Raw genomic sequence first — 24,426 nt, forward strand, 5'->3', positions numbered from 1 at the left:
GCTGCGTGACTTGCTGCTTTCCCAGCTCTGCTGCGAAATTGTGTGCAAAACAAAAACCGACAAGTGCTCGGCTCGTAAAGATTATATGGTCAACTCTGCTGGTGGTTGTGTCTGTCCATTGCACACATGTAATTTATTGTGGCCGAGTGCGTCTGTGGCTGCCTCCGCTGCGCTCCGCCTTAGTGTTACGTTAGTCGGCTTGTTGCGCGCAAAAGGAAAAGCTCTCCACCCAAAATGATCAAGCCTATTGCACTTGTAATCGCCAAGCCTCTATTCAAGGCAAGTGGGAGTACAAACTCGTATTAAGCATTTAATTTATGATCCAGTTGCGATTAAGTATCTTGTTGATCAAATGGTTCGCAACTACTGTAATCAAGTAGTAGCCCAGGCAATTGATCATCTCATTTATATTTATGAGTGCTCATTACTAATTAAACTATCACGTTCGGAGCTCTTTAAAGGAGATCTTAATATTCAAAACGTGGTTATTCACCTTTAACCTAAATTCAAATTCAAATTGTGGCTATTCAACATAGTTTACGCGCCGTGTGAATGGCAAGATCTGATCGAGGTGAAAATAAAGTTATCGAAACGATCGCTGGTTATCGACAGTGTTGTAAAACAACAGCTTCGCGTTTAACAGCTCATTTTGTGTTTTCGCGCGTAACATCTACTTTTGTGCATATCTGCTGCTGACACACATAATAATTTAAAATCTTGTCTAGCAACCGCCAAACTTTTCGCATTTTGTTGATTGCCGTTTTGATTTTCAGAATCAGAAGCAGTGTAATATTTAGTCATTGACATGTCGTCCGAGCTTCAGAGCTATTTCTGAGGCCAATTGCAGCTGCAATATTGAATAATCTTCGCCCAAAGCATGGGGCGCGTTGTTTACATAGGTATCCCTATATCCCTGCCCATGCCAACCAATTGTTTCCTTTCAAAAAGTATAAATCAAAGACAAAGCGCTCTTAGGAAGTGCATACAAACATCTTGTATTTTGATTTAATAAATGTGATTATCTTTTCTTTTCCGTCCGTCCGGGCCGTTGGTCAGAACAGTGGAGTGCCGATTGCAAAGTGCATCAGCGTCGGCAGCCCAGCCGCATCCTCCGCTGGTAAACGGAAATGCCGCGCATTGGGATTGGGGCAAACATTTTTCCAGCTGCTTCTGCTGTTGCTGTCGGCATCGACATCGACATCGACTAGAGTTCAAGTTGTTCGCGCATCTCTTCTCCGTTCTGCATTGCTTTAATCGCTGCATTGTCATCTTTGCTGACTACGGGTATGTATCCCCCCTTCCCCCCTGCTGCTGGGGCTCCTTCCTTTTCCCAATCATCGTTTGCTGGTGGTTCTGCTACTTCAGCTCCACCGATTGCTGGTGCTTCTACTTTTCCCGATCCGATCCACCGCTTGCCGCTACTCCTTCTTCTTCTCCGTCCCCGTCTGCTTCTTGTAGTTGTTCTCCTCCTCTGCCCCAATGGCGTCGTTGTAAAGTGCAGGCATTGTTGCTGTGCTTGTTCTGACTGCTGCTGCTGCTGCCGCTGTTGTTGGTATTTCTGTTTGTGGGAACGAGCACACATAGCAGGAAAACTATTTTCAAATTGGAAAGGTTTTGCACTTCACCAACGCCGCCGCACTGCAGTCGCGGTGCAACCTCTTTCGCCTCTTCTCCCGCCACCACGTCTTCTTGTTAGTTTGTTATTTTAACTATTATATCAATTAGTTTCAGCGTTTGACGAGGCTGCCAGTGTCATGGCGACTTCTTGTCGTTCCTGATTGCCGACCGGCTGCCTGGCTGGCTGGGAGGGAGGAAGTGGAAATTCAGTGCAGTACAGGGAAAGCCAGGCCAGGCCAGGCCAGGCCACGCCATCAGCCTCCCCTGCCACAGCCGTTGCAATTCAATGCTCTTCTTAGCTGGGGTTGCAACTCGATGGATATGTCTGTACCTACAAATAACAATACAGGAAAAAACAAAACAAACGGCATTCATTTAGAAAATATGTAAAGTAGACTCGACTCTCTTCGCCCTCTCCGGTGCGTTGGCATTTAAATGAGCGTGAAGCAGCAGAAATAACAATGAAACAGGGTTAAAAAGGTGTTCCGGCTCCATTCGCTCGTTCCTTCAGCTGAAAATTGGAGACAGGGAGAGAGAGCAGAGAAATGTTAATTTACAGAAGCACCAGCAGGTGCTGCAGTTAGACGCCCACGCAACAGTCGAGTCGAGTCGAGTCGAGTAGTCGTGTCGTCGTTGGTTGATTACTGCCTGGTGTGGCTGGTCACAAAACAACAAGCACCGTTACTCTCCATGCATGGAAACACTTACCCGCAGGCGCCAAAGCCTTGGCAAACACAGCCAGCCCTGTTGGATTTTCACACGCTGGGCTAGCTTAGCTGCAGCGAGCAACTCCTCGACAGGCAATCCATTGCATTGCAGTTTCCATTTGTTTTTGTCAACCCAGGCCCAGGCCGTGCGCATTCGATTTTTAATCGCGTGCGACTAGCCCATAAATTGGTGGCCCGCTGGCGCTGGCGGTGCTGCTGCTGGCTGTCACTAGCTGCAGCCTGACACTCCACTCTGCTCTGTCACAGTCCCGTCCCGATAAAAAGGCACTCAACACACACAAATCACCGATCCGATCCCAGCGTCAAGCTACTGTCCGCAAGACACGAGATGCGGGCTGCTGGGCGCTCGAGGGGCGTGTGAGCCGAGCCGCCGAGCCAGCGAGTTACAACAGTCATCGGTTAAAGGCCATTGACTCTTTTTATTTCTTCTTTGGTTTTGTCCAACTTACTACACGCCCTCATTGAAAGCTGCATGCTACCGCTACCGCTGCTGCTGCTGCTGCGGGGCGTGTGCCATTATGTGGGTCACGGGTCAATCATGCAATACGGAATCCAATCCCGTCATATATGAGAATACGTTTCCCATAATTAATGCGTCTGCTAATTGCCCAAGACCCACCCAGCGTTTCTCCTGGGGGGAGCGATTGGGAGTGGGAGTGAGAGTGCTGGCTGCACTGCTGGCTGGAGTGCAATTTTCGACAACTGCGTTGCTCTGCTCTTTCGGTTCGTTGTGTTGACCCAACTTAATAGACGAGCATGAAATCTAGTCACGAACTTAATCATGAACAACCGTGCACTAGATCCATGTTCGCCGACAAAATAGAGTCAGAGAAGAGCAAACGCTGCCGGATCAGACCCAGGCTCTGGCTCTGGCACTGTTACGGGGTCCATCCTTTCTTCCTCCTCCAAATGATGATTATTGCCAGTGCACGACTTTCTGTGGCATTTTTCGCCACTCTTCGAGGGACGGGCGATTGGTGGTGATTGGGTTTAGTTTTGGTTTTCAGATCGGGTTCTTTTTTGTTGTTTTTGGTATGGCATGGCATGGCATGTCATTGCTCTCGTGCCCGGCAACAATTTTCGATTGTGGGCCCGACGACGTTTGATCGGTTTTCATAGCTCAATTGGGTCCGAGACTGCGACTGCGACTACGCCCGTCCACTTCTACCCACTCCCCCCCTGGGCAGTGGGGAATGGGTGGGTTGGGTTGGGGTGGGGTGGGGTGTAATATGAATGAATCAAGCTCCAAGCTTCGAATTAAGGTTTATTATTTTTTGTGCCCGTTCGCTCTTGTTATTGTTGGGTTTTCTGCTGATTTATACAATACTATATCCCGCCTCAACCGCCAGCCGCCAGCCGCCACCTTCCCTTCGTCTTTCAAAAGCCGACAACGTCGTATTCGTCGACGTCGTGGCCGTCGTTCTCGCCCCGTCCGTCTTTCGATTGTTTAAGAATTGCGGCGTTGTTGCAGTTTGAATTTCTGCTGATCTGGGCAAAAATTCTCAAAAATAAAATAAGAGTAGGGCAAAATCCGATATGGCAACCGAATGATTCAACGGAAATTATTTGTTTGTCCCCATGGCAAGACGTAGCACCACCACCTATTAATCTGAACTATGGCAAGTCTTCCCAGAATTTCCAGCAATTTGTTCCGGCAGAAACCCAACCGAGAGAGGGGCGGAGCAGGAACGAAGAGGAGGAAACATCACCCAGCAGTAATGGAGGCGGAACTACAAACATGAATACACAACACACACACACACACACACACATGCACGGGCGGCGGACTGAGTGGTTGAACTCTTAACCTTTTCGTTATAGTTATAGTTACAGAAACTACAGACGGAACAATCACTCGAACAACATTTTCCACATTTTCTCAAGCGATTCCACAATTAATTTGTGAGTTAATTTCGGGCCTGCTATGTTATTCTTTCTCCATTTTTTGTGATCTTCGTTCGTTCTGTTCTTTGCATTCACTCCATACTATTCTTCTCATTTCGCCCCCCACTCTAATTTCGTACTATACGATCTTTTAATTTCATTCTTTCTGCTTTTCTAATTTTGTTGCTTCTGTTCCTGGCTCTATTCAAAAAAAAAAGTGATCCACATTAGCATTAATGGTAATTTAGTGCTGAGTAATAAAGATAGATATCCAAATAGCCCACAAATGCGAGTGTCTGTGTGTGTGAGTGTGGGGGATCTGTTCTGTTTCTCCCTTTCTCTTGTGTTCATTCGGACAGGTGGTTTCGTTCTGTCTGGCTGGCATTGCGTGCGTGTAAGAGAGGGCAGTTGACTAATTACCTTTTTCCCAAAGAGGCCCAAACAGGTGGTGGCTCTTTGGAAATATACATGGGAGGAACGGGACGGGATTTGCAGGACGGAAATGTGAATGAAACACTTCCACGAATCGATACGTATCGATGGGGGCCAACACGTGCATTCTGTTGATTGAACTACCGTTATTAATGAGTGTGGATCTAGTCACAAATACTAAGAAAATCAATGTGAAACACTGGACCCTCACTCACTAAAAACAGTAGTATGATCGCGAACTTAAAACCACTTCAAATGGGACTGAATGATTTTTTTCTTTTAGTTTCGTTTCGTTTCGTTTTTTTTTCCTTCTTTTCTTTAATTTCAATTATTAAGCGATAGTGCAAACACAACAAAACACAATACACAATGTGCTTGCTCGGTCGTCGTCGCTCGACCCATTTTGCTACACAGTTTTTTCCTCTTTTCGTTGATAAGCCGGGAGTCTCTGGAGCAGGCGGCGGTTCTGCGTGTCTTATCAGTGGAATACAGAACCTACATACACTCGTTTTATGTACATACATACATACATGGTTTAACTATTTCAACGAAATGTCCGTGCGCTTGATCGTTTCCAATTTAAAATTCGACGAATTTCGAGGCTGTGTGGCAACTCCGACAAAGAACCGCTTATTGGCAGGCGCAAAAATATAGGGAAAATTGAACGTAGTATATATGTTTTTTTTTCGCCTGCTTATATACATACCAACACAGACATGGCAGGCAAGCTTACACACACACGCGCGCGATCACAGCTATGGAGCGAGCAAAGCGATGGAGCAAGAGAGAGAGGCAGAGACTACTGGAGTGAGTGAGCGCCGTTGTGTGAGTGAGTAACGATCGGGGCAGCGCTGCTTTTATTTTTCAAGTATGTCTTGCTGCTTTTTTGCGGCTGTTGTTCTCGTTGTTTTAGTGATCTTCTTCTGTCTGTTCTTTGAATTGAGGAAGAAGTATGGCGAATTACACACAAACACACCAATACATGCATACACACGCACGAGGAGCCTGGTCCGGTCCGATGTGATCTTTCGCGTTATTCGTCTCGTCAATTTCGTTTCGCGAATTCATTTTTATTAAATCGTTATTGAAATTAAATCATTTCTAATTAGGCGCTGCATTCGAGGGAAAAGAGCAGAGCGTCGACCAACTACAAATGCCGCCTGCATCCGTCCCGTCCCCACTCATTCGGTATTTCGGTAAAGTCTGTGCTTGCGAGTGTGTGTGCGTGTATCTGTTCATGATCGTACTGTATACTGTACACTCGCCTCGGCTTGTAATTTGAAAAAACGGCACAGCCACATCATACAACGCATACAGGCACAGAAACACACTCACACAAGCGTAGATTCGCGGCAAAGCGACTGACGCGGGCCAGCGGATGAGAACGAACACGCGTTTAATACTATTTAGTTTAGGGTTTGGATTTTTATATACGATTTGTTTATAACATATTTTTCGCCGGAACTACACTTGGGATTAAACATTTCTTCTCGAAAGCAAAGGCGGCGGCGGCGGCGCAGAAGCAACAAAACCTCTATTCTGTTAAGCGCCTGGTATTTATACGGGGACCATGATGAAATTTGACGAGGTGTATTCCCGCAACGCGCTCTCTTCTCTCGTATCACGCGTGACGTCAGAGCGATCTCAGCGGGGCTGATGGTAATACACTCGAAAGAGAGACTCGCGTTAGGTTGGCAGCCCCGAGAGTGGTGGCATGATGAAAGTGTGCAAGGTGGTTCGATCCAGCAACGCGCTCTCTTTTCGGGGCTTCTCTCTCGCATCACACGTGACGTCAGAGCGATCTTAGCGGGGCTGATGGTACAAGACTCGAAAGAGAGAATCTCGTTAGGTTGGCAGCCCCGAGAGTGGTAGCATGATGAAAGTGTGCAAGGTGGTTCGATCCCGCCACGCGCTCTCGTTTCGGAGCTGCTCAGTACAACAGAAAATACAACAACAGCTTCCTTGCGATTGGACTTGTGTGAGTGATGAATTGAGAGGAGAGCGAATACAATACACCACCTCGTATAATTGAACTCTAGTCACATACACACAGTTATTGCTGAGCGTGAATTTCTCTCCCTAGTGTACGAGTGTGTGTGTGTGTGTGCAATCGTGTGCAAATGATACACAGAAGAATTATATCAAAGGCAGAGAAAAATAATGATGACGCAGTGAAAAAATTATATTAAAATAATTACAACGGCGCGTTCGTCGACTTCGACAAGAGATCGGAGCGTCGTGGCCATTGAGAGGGTTGTTTCTTGAGGAATTGTAGTGGAAAGGTTTTCCAGACGTTGTATGGGCATGCATATGTACATATGTGTACGTATGTACATACGATTTAATGTACAGCACACACATACTATGCGGCGTTCCTGTTGCTTTTTTGTTGTTGCCAAAAACTAAGGGCGATATCTTTGCAGGAAGGAAGGGAAGGGAAGGGTTCTGCCCTGCAAGTTGCGGCGTTGTCTGTCTTAGCTTTCCCGCCCTCCTGCGCCGGCGCAGCTGTTGCCGCGTCTGTCTCGGAATGAATCCCATTATCCGAACTGCCCAGCGGGAAGAATATTTTCGTTGTCTTTCCGTTTCTGTTCGGTTTTGTCTTTTTTCCGTCCAAGGTGACACAGTTTTGCGTATCGGCTGCGTCTTCTCTTCAATGAAATTGTGCCGAGTTGGACAAATTTGTTGTATTTAAATACGATGCAGTATTTTCATTCATTTTCCGCTTCCTGCACTTAAGATTCAGTGACGTGTGCAGGGTAGTAGTCCCTGCTTCCTGCGACTGAAAGATCTTCTCCGAATTCACATTTATTGAAGAAAGTACTAATTGGTTAGCTCTGTTGGGGGCAGATCGGGTCATGTACTACCGTTTGATTGTCAGGGTTCTTCCCCCTAAACATAACCCTATCTCGAAGCCATCTGACAAGCCACGAACATCTTTATAGCCGCTGCTTTCATATCACTCCAGTTACTCCCTCTCTCTTTCTCTGGGGCTGCCTGCCCCAATTAAACGCTAAATTCTTCCCACAGTACCGGGCCTGGGCCCCATCACATAATCCAATTCAAAGCCGAGCCCCAGTCTCAGCTCCAACACCAGCTCTCCAGCACTCCAGCTCTCCGGAGCAGATTAAAGAGCAGGTAAAAACGTCAAAGTCGATTTTTCGACTAGGAAATACCCGCTACTTGGATCCATTGTGTGTGCACTAACTAGAAAATGATCTAATTGGGGTCCTAATATATGGTATATGTACATATGTTTCATCACCTTTGCTTCAATAATTATCCGAATTAACCATGTAAATAATCTGGCCACATACAAGCCTGAAACAAATATCTTTATTCCCTCTACCCGTTCCATAGATCTGCACGAGCACAACATACCCATAGAGTCCACGGGTACCGCGGGTATTACAAAAAAATCACACACGCCTGGGCTACTTGTCATTGCGAAAACTTTGAGGTGTGTGCAGAGGAGAGGTGTTGGTGTCGGTGTTGGAGAGGTGGAGGTAGGGGTAGAGGGTGTGTGACCCAACCAATCTCTAGCTCCAGCTCCAGCTCCAACTTGGACTCGTATCTTTTATTGTAAATGTCAGTTGTGTTTTTGCCGTTGCCCAACTGCCAGGCCACGTCCATGTGCCCCATCTAAGACCCCCAGCCCCATTTCGATCTCCATCCACATCCCCAATCCCCTATCCCCCATCCCCATCCCCAGCCATGTCCGTGTCCGACGTCCACTCACATTAAATTACATACACTCCTTTTGTTTGCAATATATTTAAATTGCTTGGCCGGCCTGTCTAAACAGTCCAAAAGCAGAAAAGAAAGAAAGATCGGCCCATCCAAATCCAATGGCTCAAACAAATGGCAAAGTTCAAACGAGGTTAACAGCATTTCATGCCACTTCCACTTCCATTGAAGTTGAGGCTGTTGCTGTGGCTGTGCTGTGGCTGCAGCTAGATGGACGATTCAGCAGGATGGGACACAGGCCACGGCCACCAAAATGGATAAAAAAAAAAACACTGTGCAGGCCAACAAACCAAACGAAACCAAACCAAACAAACAAAACCCAGCAACGAACGCAGCCAAAAGCCATCTTAAACGACAGGCTGCGGTAACATGACCATAGAAACGATAGCTCCAGCTCCAGCAACAGCTCCAGGTCCAGGTCCAGGTCCACGTCCAACGTCTAGCACCGGCAACGGCAAGTCCAATAAATAGACATGAGCGCAAATCTGAAGCCACGGCTTCATATAAAACCTTTCTAACGATCGTTTACCTCTCTCGCGAAATGTAACAAAGGAGTTGGACGTTAAAAAAGTTGCCATTGGAGCGCGGGAGGGGAGCAAGTGATAGGAGGTGGTGGCATGGTGGCATGGATGCTGGCTAGAAGGAAGACCGACCAGTCCGGGCCAAGCCTGTGCCAATGCGCGCCCACTTCCTACTTGTTGCACGCTGCCGCTGCCTCAGCTGCTGCCGCTGCCGCTGCTGCCCACAAAACGTTGCCTAGAAGCTGAGATTTGGTTTTTATGCCTCCTCTCGGTCGTGGCTCGGATCGAAAATGGTAGCTGCTGGGAAGCTGCGTAGCTGTAGCTGTAGAGTTCAGGCCAGCGACGTAGATGGCGGGTAAGCTCTGGGCCAACGTAGTCATTTGGCCCCTTTGCATACGCCACTGTGCCCGAAAAGAGTCAACGGCGCGACCAGACCAGAAGACCAAGAGACCACCGCTCTAACCGAAAACCTCTAACCGAAAAAGCCAGAGCCAAAGCCAAAGCCAAAAACAAAATTAAAGGAGAAGAAAAGAGTAATAACCAGTTTTTTGTCTCCCGAAAAAGCCAAACAAATGAAGTCAAGCCTCAAGTCGAGGCAGGGAAGCAGAAGAAAAGAAGAGAGGAGAGGAGAAGAGAAGAGAACAAGAAGAGGAAAGAACGTACCTCATGTTTACGAGTGGGGAAGCAGAACCAGGCAACACAAAACTTCTGGCCAAAACGAACGAGCGAGCAGCAAGCAGCAAGCAGCCAGCAGACGATCGAGCAATCGAGCGGAGAACCAAGATCAGGGGGCAGGGCGGTGCAAGGGGTAGGGTAGGGTAGGGCAGCGCAGGTCGGGTCGGGCGCTCTTCAGCCTTAACTTGAACGTTAACGGCCATCATCAGATAGAGCAGAGCCCCAGCCCCAGCCACAGCCACAGCCGAAGCCGCAGCCGCAGCCGCTGCTGTTGCCGCTGCCAGAGACACGGCCAAGAGTCCCCAGCCCAGCGAAAGAGCCAGTACAGTTGAATTGAAGTAAAGTTGCGGCAAACGGGTATTGAGGGAGTTTTAGAGCTGGTACTCATAGTAGGTCTCTGCCACAGCTCCAGCTCCAGCTACAGCTCCAGCTTCGTACCGTACCTTCTACTCCCCATCTCTTCTGGCCTCTGGGGCTGCTCCAACTGGGGTTTCGGTGTGGTGTCTGTCTCTTTTTGTTTTTGTGTCTCTGTTGTAGGAGTTTTGGCTGCACAGAAGTTTAGTTACATGCTCATTACATAGATACAGATACACACACATAGACACACACACCACCACCAAGAAGATACATTGTAGAATGTATGTGGCAGTGGTGGCAGGCCATAGATACATACAATTTATGTATTGCAGATACATAGATACCCGTAGAAGCTGGCTCTGGCATTGGCTCTGACTCTGCCTCTGCCTCTGCCTCTGCCTGTTGCTTGTTGCTAGCCTGGACCTGGCTTGGATGCTGCTCTGCTGCTGCTGCTGCTATTGCCTTTCTAAACTTCGGGCTTTTCCGATCTTTATCGCAGAAGAGTAAAGAAAATAAAAATAAATAAATGCAGAACTCCCACCAAAAAAAGCGGACCATTTCTTTGGCCTAGCTACCCTGCTGTTGGGGATCCTCTTCCTGCCAAAGCGATCTTTCTTCTCATGCATAAATTTCGAACGAAAGCAGCTTCATTTCATCCCATGGCCATAGTCATAGTCATAGTCATAGCTATAGACATGGCCGGGCATCGGATCGGTCTCCGCCTCCTGCTCCTTCTCCTTCTCCTTCTCGGCGTCCTCCCGTCTTCAGCATCATTAGTTTTGAGATTTTTATGTATTGTATGCTCTGTGCTCTGTGTGCTCTGTACTCTGGTCGGGTCGGGTCTCCTATTGCATGCTGTTAGAGCCGCGATTGTTCAGGATGGGATTTGATTGTGACCATGGCAGTGCCACAATAAAAACTGAAACTCTTCTTCGTCTCCCAAGTCTCCCCCTCTCTCTCGATCTATCTATCTGCTGTGTCTCAGGTTTTTTCCGTGGGTCCGTGTGTGGGTAATTGTAAAAACAATTTAGACGAATTTTCCAGTTCAATTGCGCTTTTAATTTAAATTGCAGGCTAACTTGCCTTTGCTGGCTGGCACAAATCAATTGTCAGTCCATTTTGGAGTTGAAAGTTCCATGCGCGAAAATTGCCCAAGATGATCATGAGATGCCATGCCATGCCATGATCATGGACTGGACTGGAGTGGAGTGGAGTTGAGTGGAGCTCCCCTTTCTGCAATGGACAAATGTTGAGATGTCAGTGGAAATGTAAATGGAAATGGAGCTTAGAGCCGCCTCTGAGAATGTCAATTTGGCGGAATTTCGATGGGAGTTAATTAACGATCGAGTGATCGAATTGCTTGTTTGGACTGATCGGCAGATCCTCAGTTACAATACTCCTCAATACACAATATACTTGATCCGAGAATGATATCAGAGATATGTAGGAGGGGAAATAGATCAAGCTGTAAGTTGATGAATAGTTGGATAGAAAGATACAAGAGACAATACGTCTCCTGTGCCGTGCAAACAATAAATTTGATCTAGGATGGATGTAAGGGATGAAGAGGTGGATTCTTCGAGCTCCTATTGAACAGCAGATTCTCAATTGATTGATGTGCGACAGATCCCAGCGATGCGATAAGTACAGATAGATTCGTCAAGCTCTTACAGATCAGCAGCTCAACATTGAATGGCGCAACACACACGCAAGTACATACATACATACAATATATCTCTGACTCAATGGAAGAACCTCTTCCAGCTCTTCAAACATTCTCCTCGTCTCTTTTATAATCCCAGCTCTTCCAATTTCTATTTGTAGAATGTAACAATCATTGATGACTGTTTAATAGGCAAACATTTTGGAGTACTTCAGATTGTGTGGCCGCCTGGAGACTGTCAAGCTCCCTGGTACTTATTGACCACTTGAAGCCTTTCACCATTGCTTCTGGGCCGAAACCGAATCTGAAGCTGAAGCCGGGGAACAGTAAGCGCCGACTGGCGACTGGGGACTGGGGACTGGGGACTGCACTCGAAGCTGGGTTTCGTTCGGTTCGGGCTCCTCAAGTGAGGAACATTAAAGCCTAAGAACAACAAATCGCCTGCTGCTAAATTTCACTGTTTATTTCTTGTGCTTGAGCTGAAATTAAAAGACTATAAACAATCGTGAGAATGGCACTTGAACATGTTCAAAACTATAATGGCCTAAAACGAAATGTGCAAGAGAAGCCGCTGACGCTGCCGTTGCTGAAGATGAAGATGCGGATGGAGGAGATGGGGGAAACGACAGAGATGGCAAATGGACAAACCAACAAGCTCCACAGCCACAGCTCCAGCCACAGTCGCAGTCGCACAACCAAAGCCAAAGCCAACAAACGGAGCGAGCCATGGACAAGCGGCTAAATGAGCAGACAGTCAATCAACTTTTAGTCAAAAGCAACAGCAACAGCAACAACAATCATGACTGGGCCTATGACTATGACGTTGTTGGCATCAAAGAGAAAAGCGCGCGCTCGTCTCGGCTCGGCTCGTCTTGGCTCAATTCAAGCCAAACCAAAACGATCACGAGATCTGGCCTGGTCTCTGCTCTGCTCTGCTCTTCTCTGCCTTGGCCAAGATGATTTAAACAGAGCACTGCTGCACTGAGAAAACTATTACAAAATGATCAAAACAACTAAAACAAAATCAAATCAGCCGAAGACGATGCTCCTCAGATGCTGATGCTGGATGCTGATGTTGATGCTGGATGCTGATGCTGATGTCGTGGCGGCCTGATCTGTTGGACCTGAAGCGGCAATGGGCTATTGCTATGGCGATCGTATCGTATCGGATTGGATCGGTTCGAGACTCGATTACAATAATTACAATCGGCTACGCGCGATTCACCAAATCACAGCAACAACAAAGTCCCTCTTGGTAGTAGTGTATGAACACACATATCTGCATCTGTACCCGAGTATCTGTGTGTGGCTGTACACACACACAGATAGAGAGAGAGAGAGAGAGAGAGAGGTACGGGACCAACTATTACGTGCATATAAACAATTTTTATAAGAAATTGAAGCCAAGAAGCAGAATTAAAACAAAACTCATCAACGGCATCCACTTCCACATCCACATCCATAGCCAGAACCACGTCGTTGGGGATACGATACCAACACTCACTTGGGAGCTGCTCACACACACTTACCCACACGCACGAGTCAATTGCTGTGTCTGTTGCTGGGGCTGGAGAAAAGAACCGAACCGAGCAGAAAAGAAAAGAAAAGAACAGAACAGACAGAGATCCATCTTCAGCATCTGGGCTCACGCTCAGTTCCCAGTCCCCAGTCCCCCCAGCCAGCCCCTGCCCCTGCCCCTGCCCCTGTCTCTATTTGAGCATCAAAACAATCTTCAGCTAACTGCTCTGCTCTGATCCGGCAAAAAGGGCCAACACTCACTCGTTCAGCTATGAGCGTGAGCCGGGTATTAGGGATGTCAATAACTTTTAAATGATCGATTTGTCGATTTTCAATCAATTTTTACGATTTTCGCTTAATCGAAGACAAAATGGGTTCTGAAGTGGAAGATCCCTGCTGTTCCTGTATGTATCATAGGGATAGAAGTAAGGATGATTTGCTGTCGGCTTCGAATAGATGAAAGATAGTTACATGGGTCTGTACATCCCTAAATCTTTGCTAACAGCTCTGTGGCTACCGTGAAAGGAAAGGGTTCGATTCAGCTACGAGCGATTAAGCTGTGTATCTACTAGGCTCCATTTGGCAAAGCGAATCGGGCAAAACGAGAAATTGAAAAGACAGTTACAACGTCATAATGAAGCTCGGGTCTTCCTCCGGCCCGCTCCCCTTTCATCGTGGCGGCCCTGTGCCTGTGCCTGGCCATGCCATGCCCCCTCTCTCTGTGTGAGTGACGACCGCGAGAGCTGTGGCAAAAGTTTACAAAAATCCACAGCAACCGCATGCTACACATAAACACACAAACACACACACACACACACTGACAGGCAGGCCCGATCGTGATGTTGTTGTATATAGGGGAGCATTGGCTTTTTTTGCGAGATTGAAAAGTACATGGCAACCAGAATGAGAACCTGAAAGATAAGAGAGAAGAGAGCAGCTTGTTTCACGTTCATTTGATTCTGACGATCGATCAGCTGTTCTGCTTACTGGCAAAAAAATGGTGATGATTCGGCCATATTCAACCCATATTATCCTTCTCTTCGAATCGATTAATTTTTGATATATGTATGTACATATAAATCTGATTGTTTCCTTACAATAAATTCTAGAGTCCAGACCAACACTGCAGCAGATGTAACTGCACAGCCTCACGGTTCTTCTGTTCTTTTCTGTTCTGTGCTGCCTTCGCTTCTAGCCGCAGGCACGCACACAATCACCAACTACATACATTGCCCCCACACACACCTACGGTACATGGTGCACTTACATTGCAACTGGCTTTTGGTCTATAATTCTTGTTTCTGGTTTTCGTGCTGCCAAGATAAGGAGTGGGACATGGCCAGCGCAAAGCGCACAGCACACAGCGCACAGCGCAGCATCATCGTCGTCATCATCATTATCATGGAGTCGATGGTGGAGCCGAGCCGCGATGGGGCAACAGGAAACTACAGCAGCATGGCGCTTTGTCTCTTCTCCCAGGAGAAGAGGAAGCGGACCAGTAATATTTACATTTATTGCAAAATTATGCATACTTTTTTGCTGTTCGTATGCGGGCATTTTTATTTGCAGACCATCTTTTTTGCGAATAATCAACCTAAGAATGTATGGCTATGCTGTGCTACGCTATTATTCCAATATGTCATTGCAGCTTTGCAGTGCGCTGCCCAACACTGGCAAATAGAGTTGCTGTAAATTGAACAATCAACGCGGCGCCGTTGACTTGGAAAAATCAACAACGCCATATATTAATGAGTTTGTAATTTGAATAAAATTTATGACGTGAACCCATTTCTATGAGGTCGAGCAATCTCTCTGTGGTTTCCAAGTCTCCTTCCTCATTTGCCTCTTTCTTTATTTCTCTCCGTTTTGGACTCGGGGGGAAAAGCGTTGCGATTGCTACTAATGGCCGGAGATTTTCATGGAAAGTTGGTGCGGTTGCTTGTTGCTTTTTCTTGTTTTATGAAAATTTCACGCTAGTCGAAAAGAATTATTAATTGCGCAGCAGCAAAGGCAACCACCACCACCACCACCACCGCAACCACACCATGGCACACAAAAATCCAAAAAGTGGGAATTATGCATCGCTGCGCAGAAGCAGAACGCAGTACAAACAGTCACACACACACAGACACAACCAACACACACACACAGATAGAAACATGAAAAAACAGCAGTCTGTAAGCGCGTGTAAAAATATGGTAAACATGGAAATACGTAATAACAGTGTAACAAAAAAGGGAAATATAAAATCAGGTACAAATTTCCACCAAAAACAGTTTACATCGCTCGCTCCGTCGACGTCGGGGGGCCGTTGAGCTGCAATCTAACTGATGACTACAGACGGAATACTGGGACTGGGGATGGGGCTGGTCTCTGCTCTGGTTGGGGCTTTGGCCTGACTTTGACGATTTCGTGGTCACACAGTGTGAAGAATGGCTAGGAAATATTGTATGCACCGTTGTTTGGTGGGCTGTTACAGATTTACAGATTATTGCGCCAGATAACAAATGAAAGTGCCCCGGCATTTGTTGCTCCGCTGACTGGGGTTGTGAGTGGATGAAGAAAACGCAGGAGGAGGTGATTGCCACAACAAAAGAAACACAAAGTTGATTCAACAATTTCCTTTTTTTTTTATCTGTAAGAGAGTTTCTGATTCTTACAGAATAACTGTAATTTTGGGTGGGTTTTGTTTTACATATGGTTTATGAAGAAAGATCGTAGATCGTGGATAAGCAGCGAAGCTGCGCTTCAGCAATTTTCAGCTCGAAAAAGTGCTTAAGCTAATAAATCATTTGGAGTAACCCTGATTTGTTAGATGTGACAATTGCTTGGCAACTCTATCCTCCGGAAAAAGTTGTACAGCACTGGCCGAACGAAGAACAAAAAATTTTTTATCGCCCGTGAAAAGATTTTGGGAAAAGAAAAGTGTAATCATGGCTAACAAATTTGGACACGCTATCTCGAAGCTCCTGCAGCTTTCCAAGGGCTATCTGAAACGCTCACCTGTGCGCCCAAAGTCAAGCTTTTCGGCTCCCAACTGGATCCCGGGACGTTCAAAATGGCTGGCTTTCGGTGCTCTGACCGGCGGACTGGGGGCGCTGCTATACGCCCTGGATGCGAGTGTGGATGCCTCGCACGACTGCGTGCACCCACCGAAGCAGTTTTGGAACCATAAGGGTCTACTGTCGGCCCTCGACAAGGAGGCTGTACGCCGCGGCTACCAGGTGTACAAGGAGGTGTGCTCCTCGTGCCACTCACTGCAGTACATTGCGTACCGCAATCTGGTCAACAATTGCATGACCGAAGCGGAGGCGAAGGCACAGGCCGAGCAGGTGATGGTGAAGGATGGACCCGACGAGAACGGCGAGTACTTTGAGCGTCCGGGCAAGCTGTCCGACTATTTGCCGTCGCCCTATCCGAACGAGGACGCCGCTCGCTCGGCCAACAACGGAGCCTATCCGCCGGACCTGAGCTACATCGTGTCCGCCCGCAAGGGCGGCGAGGACTACATTTTTGCACTGCTGACTGGCTACTGTGATCCACCAGCTGGGTTCGTGCTGCGCGACGGCCAGTACTTCAATCCGTACTTCTCTGGCGGCGCCATATCGATGGGTCAGGTCATCAACAACGAGGTTGTGACCTACGCTGACGAGGAGGTTGCCCCATCGGGGTCCCAGATTGCAAAGGATGTGGTCACGTTCCTCAAGTGGACCTCGGAGCCGGAGGCAGATGAGCGCAAGCTGCTGCTGATCAGGGTGTTCCTCATTTGTTCATTCCTGATTGGACTCAGCTACTACATCAAGCGCCATAAGTGGTCGGCGTTGAAGTCACGCAAGATTTTCTACGTGCCGGAGGTCACTGGAAACGGAAATGGCCAGAGCAAGGGAAACGGCCATGGCAATGCAAAGGCCAAGACCGATGAAGCTTGCCCCAAACATGAGCGCAACAAGAAGGAGGGATATGGCAAGAATAACTATGGATATTGGAAGCCCAAGTAATCATCATATACTCAAATATTCATTAAATGCTGTATGGAAAATGTATTTTCCAATTCGTACGTAAAAAAAACATGTTCAAAAACAATAATTCACCGCGCGCTGCTATCGATAACAAGCGATAGACAATCCAGGGCGCCACGAAAATAAATACATAATAAAATACCAATTTCTTATTTTTATTTAGGTATATAATGGTATATTTTTATCAAATTCTTCTATTAAATTCAATTTTAAAAGATATATGAAGAACTAGGGATATAGAAACTTCCATTCGCAGGTTTTTTAACTTTTCGATTTGAAAACAGTATCCACATATTAAATTAATGAAGTGGGGTATACACCGGTTGACAAGAAAAATACCTTCAAATACCAGTAACATTGACATGACAACACTGCGACTGTTTTTTTGTTGACCTTTTTTTGTTTAAACCTTGCTGTAGTCAAAATACTATAAATGGGAGTACTTAAATGTAGCTAATCTTGTAGAACATTTATTCATCAATGATCTAAAATTATGTGGGCAGAGCTAAGGGTTTTAGTTAGTCAGCATTATTCAACGGAATATCAAAATTGAGCAATAGAAACGATTTACATATCTCTTACGTTTTATTTGTTTGACCTTTTTCGCTAAAACGTTTATTTAGACAAAATCCAATAAAAACAAGTATTTAAAACAAGCCAGTCAAATAGAAAATTGATTCATTAATCGGATAAAATTATGTGGGCAGGGCTGCGAGACCTATCTGGGTATTAATATTCGACGGAATATCAAAATCGAGGAATTTGTATGATGGAACTTGGATAATTCGCCAGACGGAGTGAGTAACTGAACACTGTTTATTTATTTTTCTTCAGAACACGGGCCCGGCGACGCGAGTGGCCAAAAACAAAACAAAAACAGTCGAAACAGACCCACTAAAAATGACAACGAGTCCTTCCAGCAGGTTTATGAAATGTCTGCAGTATGCGGCACACCAACATCGGGATCAGCGGCGCAAGGTAAGGGAAACTAACCGGGTCCATAGCGATTGTATTGAGCGACAATTTGATTTTTTATAGGATCCCCCGCAAACGCCGTATGTAAATCATGTGATAAATGTGAGTACGATTTTGGCTGTGGAGGCTTGTATTGAGGATGAGGCCGTGCTAATGGCCGCCCTGCTGCACGATGTGGTGGAGGACACCGACGCGACGTTTGCAGACGTGGAGCAATTGTTGGGCGGCGATGTCTGTGGTCTGGTTCGCGAGGTGACCGACGACAAATCGCTGGAGAAGCAGGAACGCAAGCGTTTGCAAATCGCCAATGCGGCCAAGACGAGCCCCAGGGCTAAGCTCATCAAGCTGGCTGATAAGCTGGACAATCTAAGGGACTTGCTGGTCAACACGCCGCAGGGATGGACGGAGGTAAGCAGAGCTGCTGCCACAGAAAAGCATTCTGAGCAATCCCTCCTTTTCCATCACAGGAACGTCGGGAGCTGTACTTCGTTTGGGCCAAGCAGGTGGTGGACAATCTGCGCGGCACCAATGCCAACCTGGAACACAAGCTGGACGAGATCTTCAGACAGCGCGGGCTTTTGTAAATATAAATCAACAAGATGTCTTATTTTTTATTGTTTTTGTAAAACTCCACCATGAGATTTGCCAGCTGCTGAGTCTCCTCCAGGGTGACGGCATTGTACAGCGATGCACGTATACCGCCCACTGAGCGGTGGCCCTTCAGCTGGATCATGCCATCAGCCTCGGCCTTGGCCAGAAACTCCTTCTCCAGTGCATCATTGCCGGCGGCGCTGCCAATGCGGAATGGAACGTTCATGTGGGAGCGCACATTCGAGTCCACGGGGCAGTAATAGAAGCCGTTGGACTTATCGATGGTCTCATAGATGAGCTGCGACTTGGCGTTGGCGAGCTTGGACATGCCAGCGATGCCGCCATTTCGCTTGATCCACTTGAAAACCAAGCCCATCACGTAGATGCTGCAAAGAACAGAGATTAGCATTGGGAAACAAGACAGAAAGCCTGGAAACCTACACAAATGTGGGTGGGGTGTTCATCAGGGAGCTGTTCTTGTCCATCAGTTGGAAGTTCAGGATGGATGGTGTGCTCTTCAGATGCTTGCCAATCAGATCCTCGCGCACAATTATCACTGTTGTGCCCGCTGGTCCAATGTTCTTCTGTGCGCCGGCAAATATTACCCCAAATTTGGCAACATCGATGGGCCGCGAAAGGAAGTTAGACGACATATCAGCCACCAGCGGCACACCGGCCGGCACTTCTGGCACAAAGTCAAATTCAACGCCCTCGACTGTCTCGTTGTCGCAGTAGTAGACATACGAGGCCTTGGGGTCCAGCTTCCAGCTGTTCTGTCGGGGCACGGATATGTACTTGGCCGCCTTGGGAAGAACGGCATTCACCTTGCCGTACTGGGCCGCCTCCTTGGCTGCCTTCTCTGACCATGAGCCGGTAATGACGTAATCGGCGGTGCCAGTGACACCAATCAGATTGAGGGCGACGGCAGCAAACTGCCCGGTGCCACCGCCCTGCATCAGAAGAACCCTGTAGTTGCTGGGGATGTTGAGGAGCTCGCGGAGATCGTTGATGGCCGTCTCCTGGATCTTGCCGTAGCTGCTGGAACGGTGGGACATTTCCATAACCGATATGCCGCTGCCATTGCAGTCAAGAAGATTTTTCTGCACCTCCTTCAGAACCTACGGAATCAGGGCGAATCAGGAAGACCGAAAATCGGTTAGAACTGGTATGAAATATTCTCGTCTGACCATGCGGCTGACCTCCTCGGGCAATTTGGCGGGACCGGCGGCGAAATTGATAACCATACTGAAGCTTTTGCGATCTGTGGACCTCTCTCCGGCAAGACACGACTGAAAGTGTTGGAGCTGCTCCCGACGCTGTTGCCGCAGTCACGCGTTCGTGCTGATAAACGAAATGGCAGAAAGAACAGCAACAAGTCAATGTAAACTGAAACAAAGCGTGTGGGGGAAAAACAGACTTCGGCTGGACAACGAACTCGCATTGTCCAGGGGCGTACTGTGCCCGATGGAGGTGGATCGCTGCATTGCTCGTGCACACCGAATGCGCCCCTGCACCGCCGGAGAAGCCAGACAATAAAGGCAGATGCAGCGAATTCGATCAAAACAAGTCGCCAAAAGTCGTCTGCGGTCGACGTCAGACGCGGACTGCAACGCACGAAAACAACATGCGATTCTCCGCCACTGTACTCCCCACTTTCGAGGTGGGTTGCCATGCACCGTTTGCTGGAGGGAGACGAAAACAACTTGAATTGCAGTAAACAAGCTTCGGGTTGATTGTGCACGTGTGTGTGCGCACAGTAGAGCATCGCTTTAACGTCATACACATGTGTTTTTTTTTTCAAGTAAAAACTTATCAGGTAATTCGCTCCGCCCAACTGATTGCGACCTACCGCTACTTTGATTTGTCTATTCAACAGTATAGTTTCGTAAATCATTGTCATTGCCACAGGAATCATTGCGGCAAGTAACTTTGAATCTTCCCCCGATTATATCATTACGGTTTAAAAACTTTAAGTTAAGTGTGCTTATAGATTTGTATAGTCAGGTGTCCCTATAGATTTTCTTTCAAGTATTCAATTTTCTTAAGTCTATCATTGGACTCATTGTATTCATATGAATGAGAATATTGGAAATTGAAGGCTTGCAATTAAGTATGAAAATATGTACAGTAAATTTTGGTTAATAATTTTATGAAATATTTATATTGAGCAAAAATTCTCGGAACTTGTTTATGGCTGGTCCCACTCAACCACTCTTATCCGCTTCCTCTGATAAGATGCCAGTAGTTAAAGGGTAGGGCATATAAAGGCCTGGAATAAATATGAATTTCACTAGCCATCTGGCTACGGCCTGTGCCTTAATTACTTTATCGCCATAGTCCGGCCCAGTCTCTCTTCATAGCCGGCATGAAAGGTGCTTAAAGTTTCCAATTTACTGGCTGGGCCAAAACAAATTTCCAATGAGAAGCTGGCCAACGTGTCTGGAAACTTAAACGTGTTCGGCTCGTGCGTCCGATTGCGGCCTAGTGTGGGTGGGTCAGTCGGGCGCACTGGTGGCTTGGTTCGAGTTTTCGGATGTGGGAGGGCCTGTCGGCCATGGTTCTGCAAGTGTGTGTGTGTATGATATGTGTGTGTGTGTGTGTGTGTGTGTGTGGAGCTCTGGTCAATTCATAAACGTTAAGCCAAAAAGTCAATAATTTTGCTCTGTAATGTTGATTGCACAGCTCAGTGGGGGGCTTGGCCCAAAGACGTCCGTCCGTCCGCCAAATGGGGATTTGAAAAATCTTCAAACAACAATTTCCTTTTGACTAATTAGGGTTTTAAAGATTTATTGCCCAGTGCAGGGTATATACGAGTACAGCTGTTATAAATAGGTACATAATTTTCGTTATTGCGGCTCGGCCTGCACCTTGTTAACGATGTCGCTCCAGAAGGTGCCGTACTCCTGTAGCACAGTGCCGCTGCAAAGGAAAATGTAAATTTTACAATCGAGCAAGTCATGATTTTCGTATGCCAGGCTAACAATTTTACAATGATTAAATATAGGCGGTTGCTATAAATAGGTAATAATTGATGAATCGACACTTTCCAGGTAGGGGCTTTGATGGGGGAGCTGTTGTACGGTGACACTAGGCAACAGAATTTGGATGAGGCTTGGCCCTGGCGCAGAGTTCCATATCATTTCTTGGACAAGAGCACTCTGTCTTACCTCTGCCTTATTTATAAGGAGTCTACAATTTCGTATTTATTTTTCCTTTCCTGGTACGAATAATATATGAAATCCTTCTTGAATGTTCCTATTTATTATTAAGCCTATAAAGTCATTTAGTTTTTGAATATAACTATATAAATTTTTTTCCCCATAAGCTCTTTTTCTCTTGATTTTCTTCTCTTGGCAATATTTCGGCAAAAACAGTTTTGTCATGGAAAATCCTGTCATTAAATTTGCATACACCTGGACATGATTTTCCTCTTTCAACATTAAATTCTGTAGTCCTGTCTGAGCTCTTTCTTTTGCCAAATGCTCCACTTAATATTTCATTTAATCCTACTTTTAGCATAATTTTTGGTAAAATGATTAATGACAAAAGAGTCAAACTATCAACTGCTGCCAGTCAGCACCCACCCATGTAGGACAGTGCCATCTTGCCACAAAGTTGCTTTTGTCATATAAAAAGCATTGACAAAGTGTCTTCGGATTTTGCCCTGGGCCGGTGCCTGAGCAAAGCGTCTTTGCCGTTTGATGCCTTTTTTGTGGATGCGTGGATGGATGCATGGATGGATGGAACTCTTTCACGTTTGGCTTTTTTCGAATAAATCAATTACATAATGCTTTTTGTGTGATTATCCGGCAAGTTTTGTCGGCCTGACAATTATGTGCGCATTTTGCTATGTGGGTCAACGTGGCGTATGATTAATGAATGCCCTTCCCAGACGATGAGGGTGCTCCTAATACATCCACGGTTATTGCTACTGGTCATGATGATTATGTGATGGCAATGACGATAATGACGATGGTGACAAACGGCAGACGAGCGACGACAGACACTGTTTGATGTCAGGCTTAGTTTATTGCCAAATCATCAAGAAATCCCCTCGACGACGGCTATCCCGCACCAGACTTACGTAAAGTAAACATTGCCGCGCTTGTTCTGCGGCGCCTTCCATAGCAGCTTGGCCCCCAGTTTGTCCCGGTTATCCGAGTGCGTTATGGCCGAGCACTCAGGTATGGTTTTTGTGTTCTCGCTCTGGACCCACTCGCCAATCCACTCATTGGAGTGCGCGTCGCGGGCCTGCAGGAAGAAGCCCCTGAAGACCGTGCTCTGCTGTGCGTGCGGATAGATGACCACAGAGATCTGCTGACCCGGATGGTAGCTCTGGGCGTCGGCCACCACCTCAAAGGGATTTGTGTGGGCTGGCTGTGTACGGGCCTTTCCGTGGTTGGGCTGATTCGCGCGCTGCTTCACACACGTATCGGCTGGGGCCCCATCCGGAAATGCGGCAGTGCTTCCGATGAGCAAGGGCAGTAGCATAATCAGCAGCATGCTGGGCACTTCCTGGGCTATTCTGGTAAAACGATCCTTCATTTTCTTAATCTTTTTTTTTTTGTAGATTTTTCTTCGTTTTCGAATCGTGGGAAAAACACGCGCGTGCACGGCTAATGTAGCGGTAAAACTTGGCTCGCGGCCGCCATCGCCGGCCGTTTATAAGGCCCCCAGCAGCTCCAGCAGTTTCGTCAAAGACATGGGCGGGCGGTCATATGTAGAGAGATATGGGTATGGGCTTTGCCGACTGCCTCTGCTGCTGCTGCTGGTGCTGCTGCTGCTGCAGTGTCTGCCTTGGCCAACCAGTTTTTAATGATCAAAAAACCAATAGCCAAATCAGCGCCAGCGCCGCTGAGAGTTCCTTTCCTGCACAGTGCTCCGAACTGGGTCACACATTAGCCCCTTCCCCCATGCGGAGTCGCCCGCTTGGAGTCTGGGCTCCAATACAGCTCTAAGTGCTCGATTGCGAAATTCTATGCTTCTAATCGTTGTCTCGTTTGTTTGTTTGCTTTGCGCCATTTTTTTGGTGCATTTTTCAGCGCGTTTTAATGTTTTAATTGACATGCAGCCGCCGTTGGCGTTGATTTCGTTGCCCCGAGTATTTTCATGCTATTTTTCCCTGCTCTGATTCCGCGCTGCGTTTCGCATTTCGCATTTCGCAGTGGCAGTTGCAAGCGGCGGTTTCCTTTCTGGGCACCGCCAACACATGGACCAGCGCGTCCAGTGCCCGAATGAGAATTTTGAAAAACATTTCCCCAGAAGCGTGGTGTTCATTTCATTTTGACGGAGCTCTGCCCGCAGCTCTGTTGAATGCGTTTCAGCTTTTCTGCATTACTTTGTCTCCCTTTTGTCCCCCATTTCAAAGGGACTCATCGTCTGCTAGTGTTCAGTTAGTGCATCCTGCAATGGTATCTGTTTGTGTGGGTAAATTTATTTAAAAGGCAGTAGGAACAAATTTGTACAACCCTATAAGATTTCTTTCTGAACAAATCATACTCAAAAGTATAGATGTATTTGAACAAAATACGAAATAAATGTCATACCTCGTGCACTTTCGATCATTTATAAAGCATCATTCAGATTACACGGGAACAAAAAATAAGTCTGTAGTCCAAGTTGAGTAGACCTTAGGCCCCTGCATAGAATTTGCAATATACCTCTTAAAAACTTTTTTAAATATTAAAAAGCCCCATTTGGTG

At 46.9% G+C, this 24,426-nt stretch overlaps 4 protein-coding genes across 4 annotated transcripts; 2 read left to right on the top strand and 2 right to left on the bottom strand.

Moving 5' to 3' along the window:
- Positions 1 to 16,059: 16,059 nt before the first annotated feature.
- On the top strand, positions 16,060 to 17,253 carry LOC6594844 (cytochrome c1, heme protein, mitochondrial). Its single transcript, XM_002020212.2, has one exon. It carries the CDS (start codon positions 16,073 to 16,075, stop codon positions 17,135 to 17,137), a length of 1,065 nt encoding a protein of 354 aa, XP_002020248.1. The 5' UTR covers positions 16,060 to 16,072; the 3' UTR covers positions 17,138 to 17,253.
- Positions 17,254 to 17,903: 650 nt separating this feature from the next.
- Positions 17,904 to 18,740, top strand: LOC6594843 (guanosine-3',5'-bis(diphosphate) 3'-pyrophosphohydrolase MESH1). Its single transcript, XM_002020211.2, has 4 exons — positions 17,904 to 17,922; positions 17,993 to 18,136; positions 18,197 to 18,541; positions 18,601 to 18,740. The coding sequence occupies exons 2-4, from the start codon at positions 18,059 to 18,061 to the stop codon at positions 18,715 to 18,717; spliced, it is 540 nt and encodes a 179-aa protein (XP_002020247.1). The 5' UTR covers positions 17,904 to 17,922; positions 17,993 to 18,058; the 3' UTR covers positions 18,718 to 18,740.
- On the bottom strand, positions 18,710 to 20,029 carry LOC6594842 (probable phosphoserine aminotransferase). Its single transcript, XM_002020210.2, has 3 exons — positions 19,924 to 20,029; positions 19,166 to 19,842; positions 18,710 to 19,110 (listed from the first exon to the last, which is right to left on the bottom strand). The coding sequence occupies exons 1-3, from the start codon at positions 19,966 to 19,968 to the stop codon at positions 18,738 to 18,740; spliced, it is 1,095 nt and encodes a 364-aa protein (XP_002020246.1). The 5' UTR covers positions 19,969 to 20,029; the 3' UTR covers positions 18,710 to 18,737.
- Positions 20,030 to 20,905: 876 nt separating this feature from the next.
- On the bottom strand, positions 20,906 to 23,519 carry LOC6594841 (putative defense protein 3). Its single transcript, XM_002020209.2, has 2 exons — positions 22,809 to 23,519; positions 20,906 to 21,643 (listed from the first exon to the last, which is right to left on the bottom strand). Exons 1-2 carry the CDS (start codon positions 23,267 to 23,269, stop codon positions 21,571 to 21,573), a joined length of 534 nt encoding a protein of 177 aa, XP_002020245.1. The 5' UTR covers positions 23,270 to 23,519; the 3' UTR covers positions 20,906 to 21,570.
- Positions 23,520 to 24,426: the final 907 nt, after the last annotated feature.

Source organism: Drosophila persimilis, unplaced genomic scaffold (assembly GCF_003286085.1).
Source record: "Drosophila persimilis strain 14011-0111.01,24,50 unplaced genomic scaffold, DperRS2 tig00000000-arrow-pilon, whole genome shotgun sequence".
NCBI lineage: Eukaryota > Metazoa > Arthropoda > Insecta > Diptera > Drosophilidae > Drosophila > Drosophila persimilis.

Excerpts from the sequence above, each read along its gene's own strand:
- LOC6594842 (XM_002020210.2), bottom strand. The coding sequence starts at position 19,968 with ATGGTTATCAATTTCGCCGCCGGTCCCGCCAAATTGCCCGAGGAG. Across the intron at positions 19,843-19,923 it reads CCGCCAAATTGCCCGAGGAG|GTTCTGAAGGAGGTGCAGAA; the intron begins GTCAGCCGCATG and ends CTGATTCCGTAG. Across the intron at positions 19,111-19,165 it reads AACACCCCACCCACATTTGT|CATCTACGTGATGGGCTTGG; the intron begins GTAGGTTTCCAG and ends TGTTCTTTGCAG.
- LOC6594841 (XM_002020209.2), bottom strand. The coding sequence starts at position 23,269 with ATGAAGGATCGTTTTACCAGAATAGCCCAGGAAGTGCCCAGCATGCTG. Across the intron at positions 21,644-22,808 it reads CGCGGCAATGTTTACTTTAC|CGGCACTGTGCTACAGGAGT; the intron begins GTAAGTCTGGTG and ends TTTCCTTTGCAG.
- LOC6594843 (XM_002020211.2), top strand. The coding sequence starts at position 18,059 with ATGACAACGAGTCCTTCCAGCAGGTTTATGAAATGTCTGCAGTATGCG. Across the intron at positions 18,137-18,196 it reads ATCGGGATCAGCGGCGCAAG|GATCCCCCGCAAACGCCGTA; the intron begins GTAAGGGAAACT and ends GATTTTTTATAG. Across the intron at positions 18,542-18,600 it reads CGCCGCAGGGATGGACGGAG|GAACGTCGGGAGCTGTACTT; the intron begins GTAAGCAGAGCT and ends TTTCCATCACAG.
- LOC6594844 (XM_002020212.2), top strand. The coding sequence starts at position 16,073 with ATGGCTAACAAATTTGGACACGCTATCTCGAAGCTCCTGCAGCTTTCC.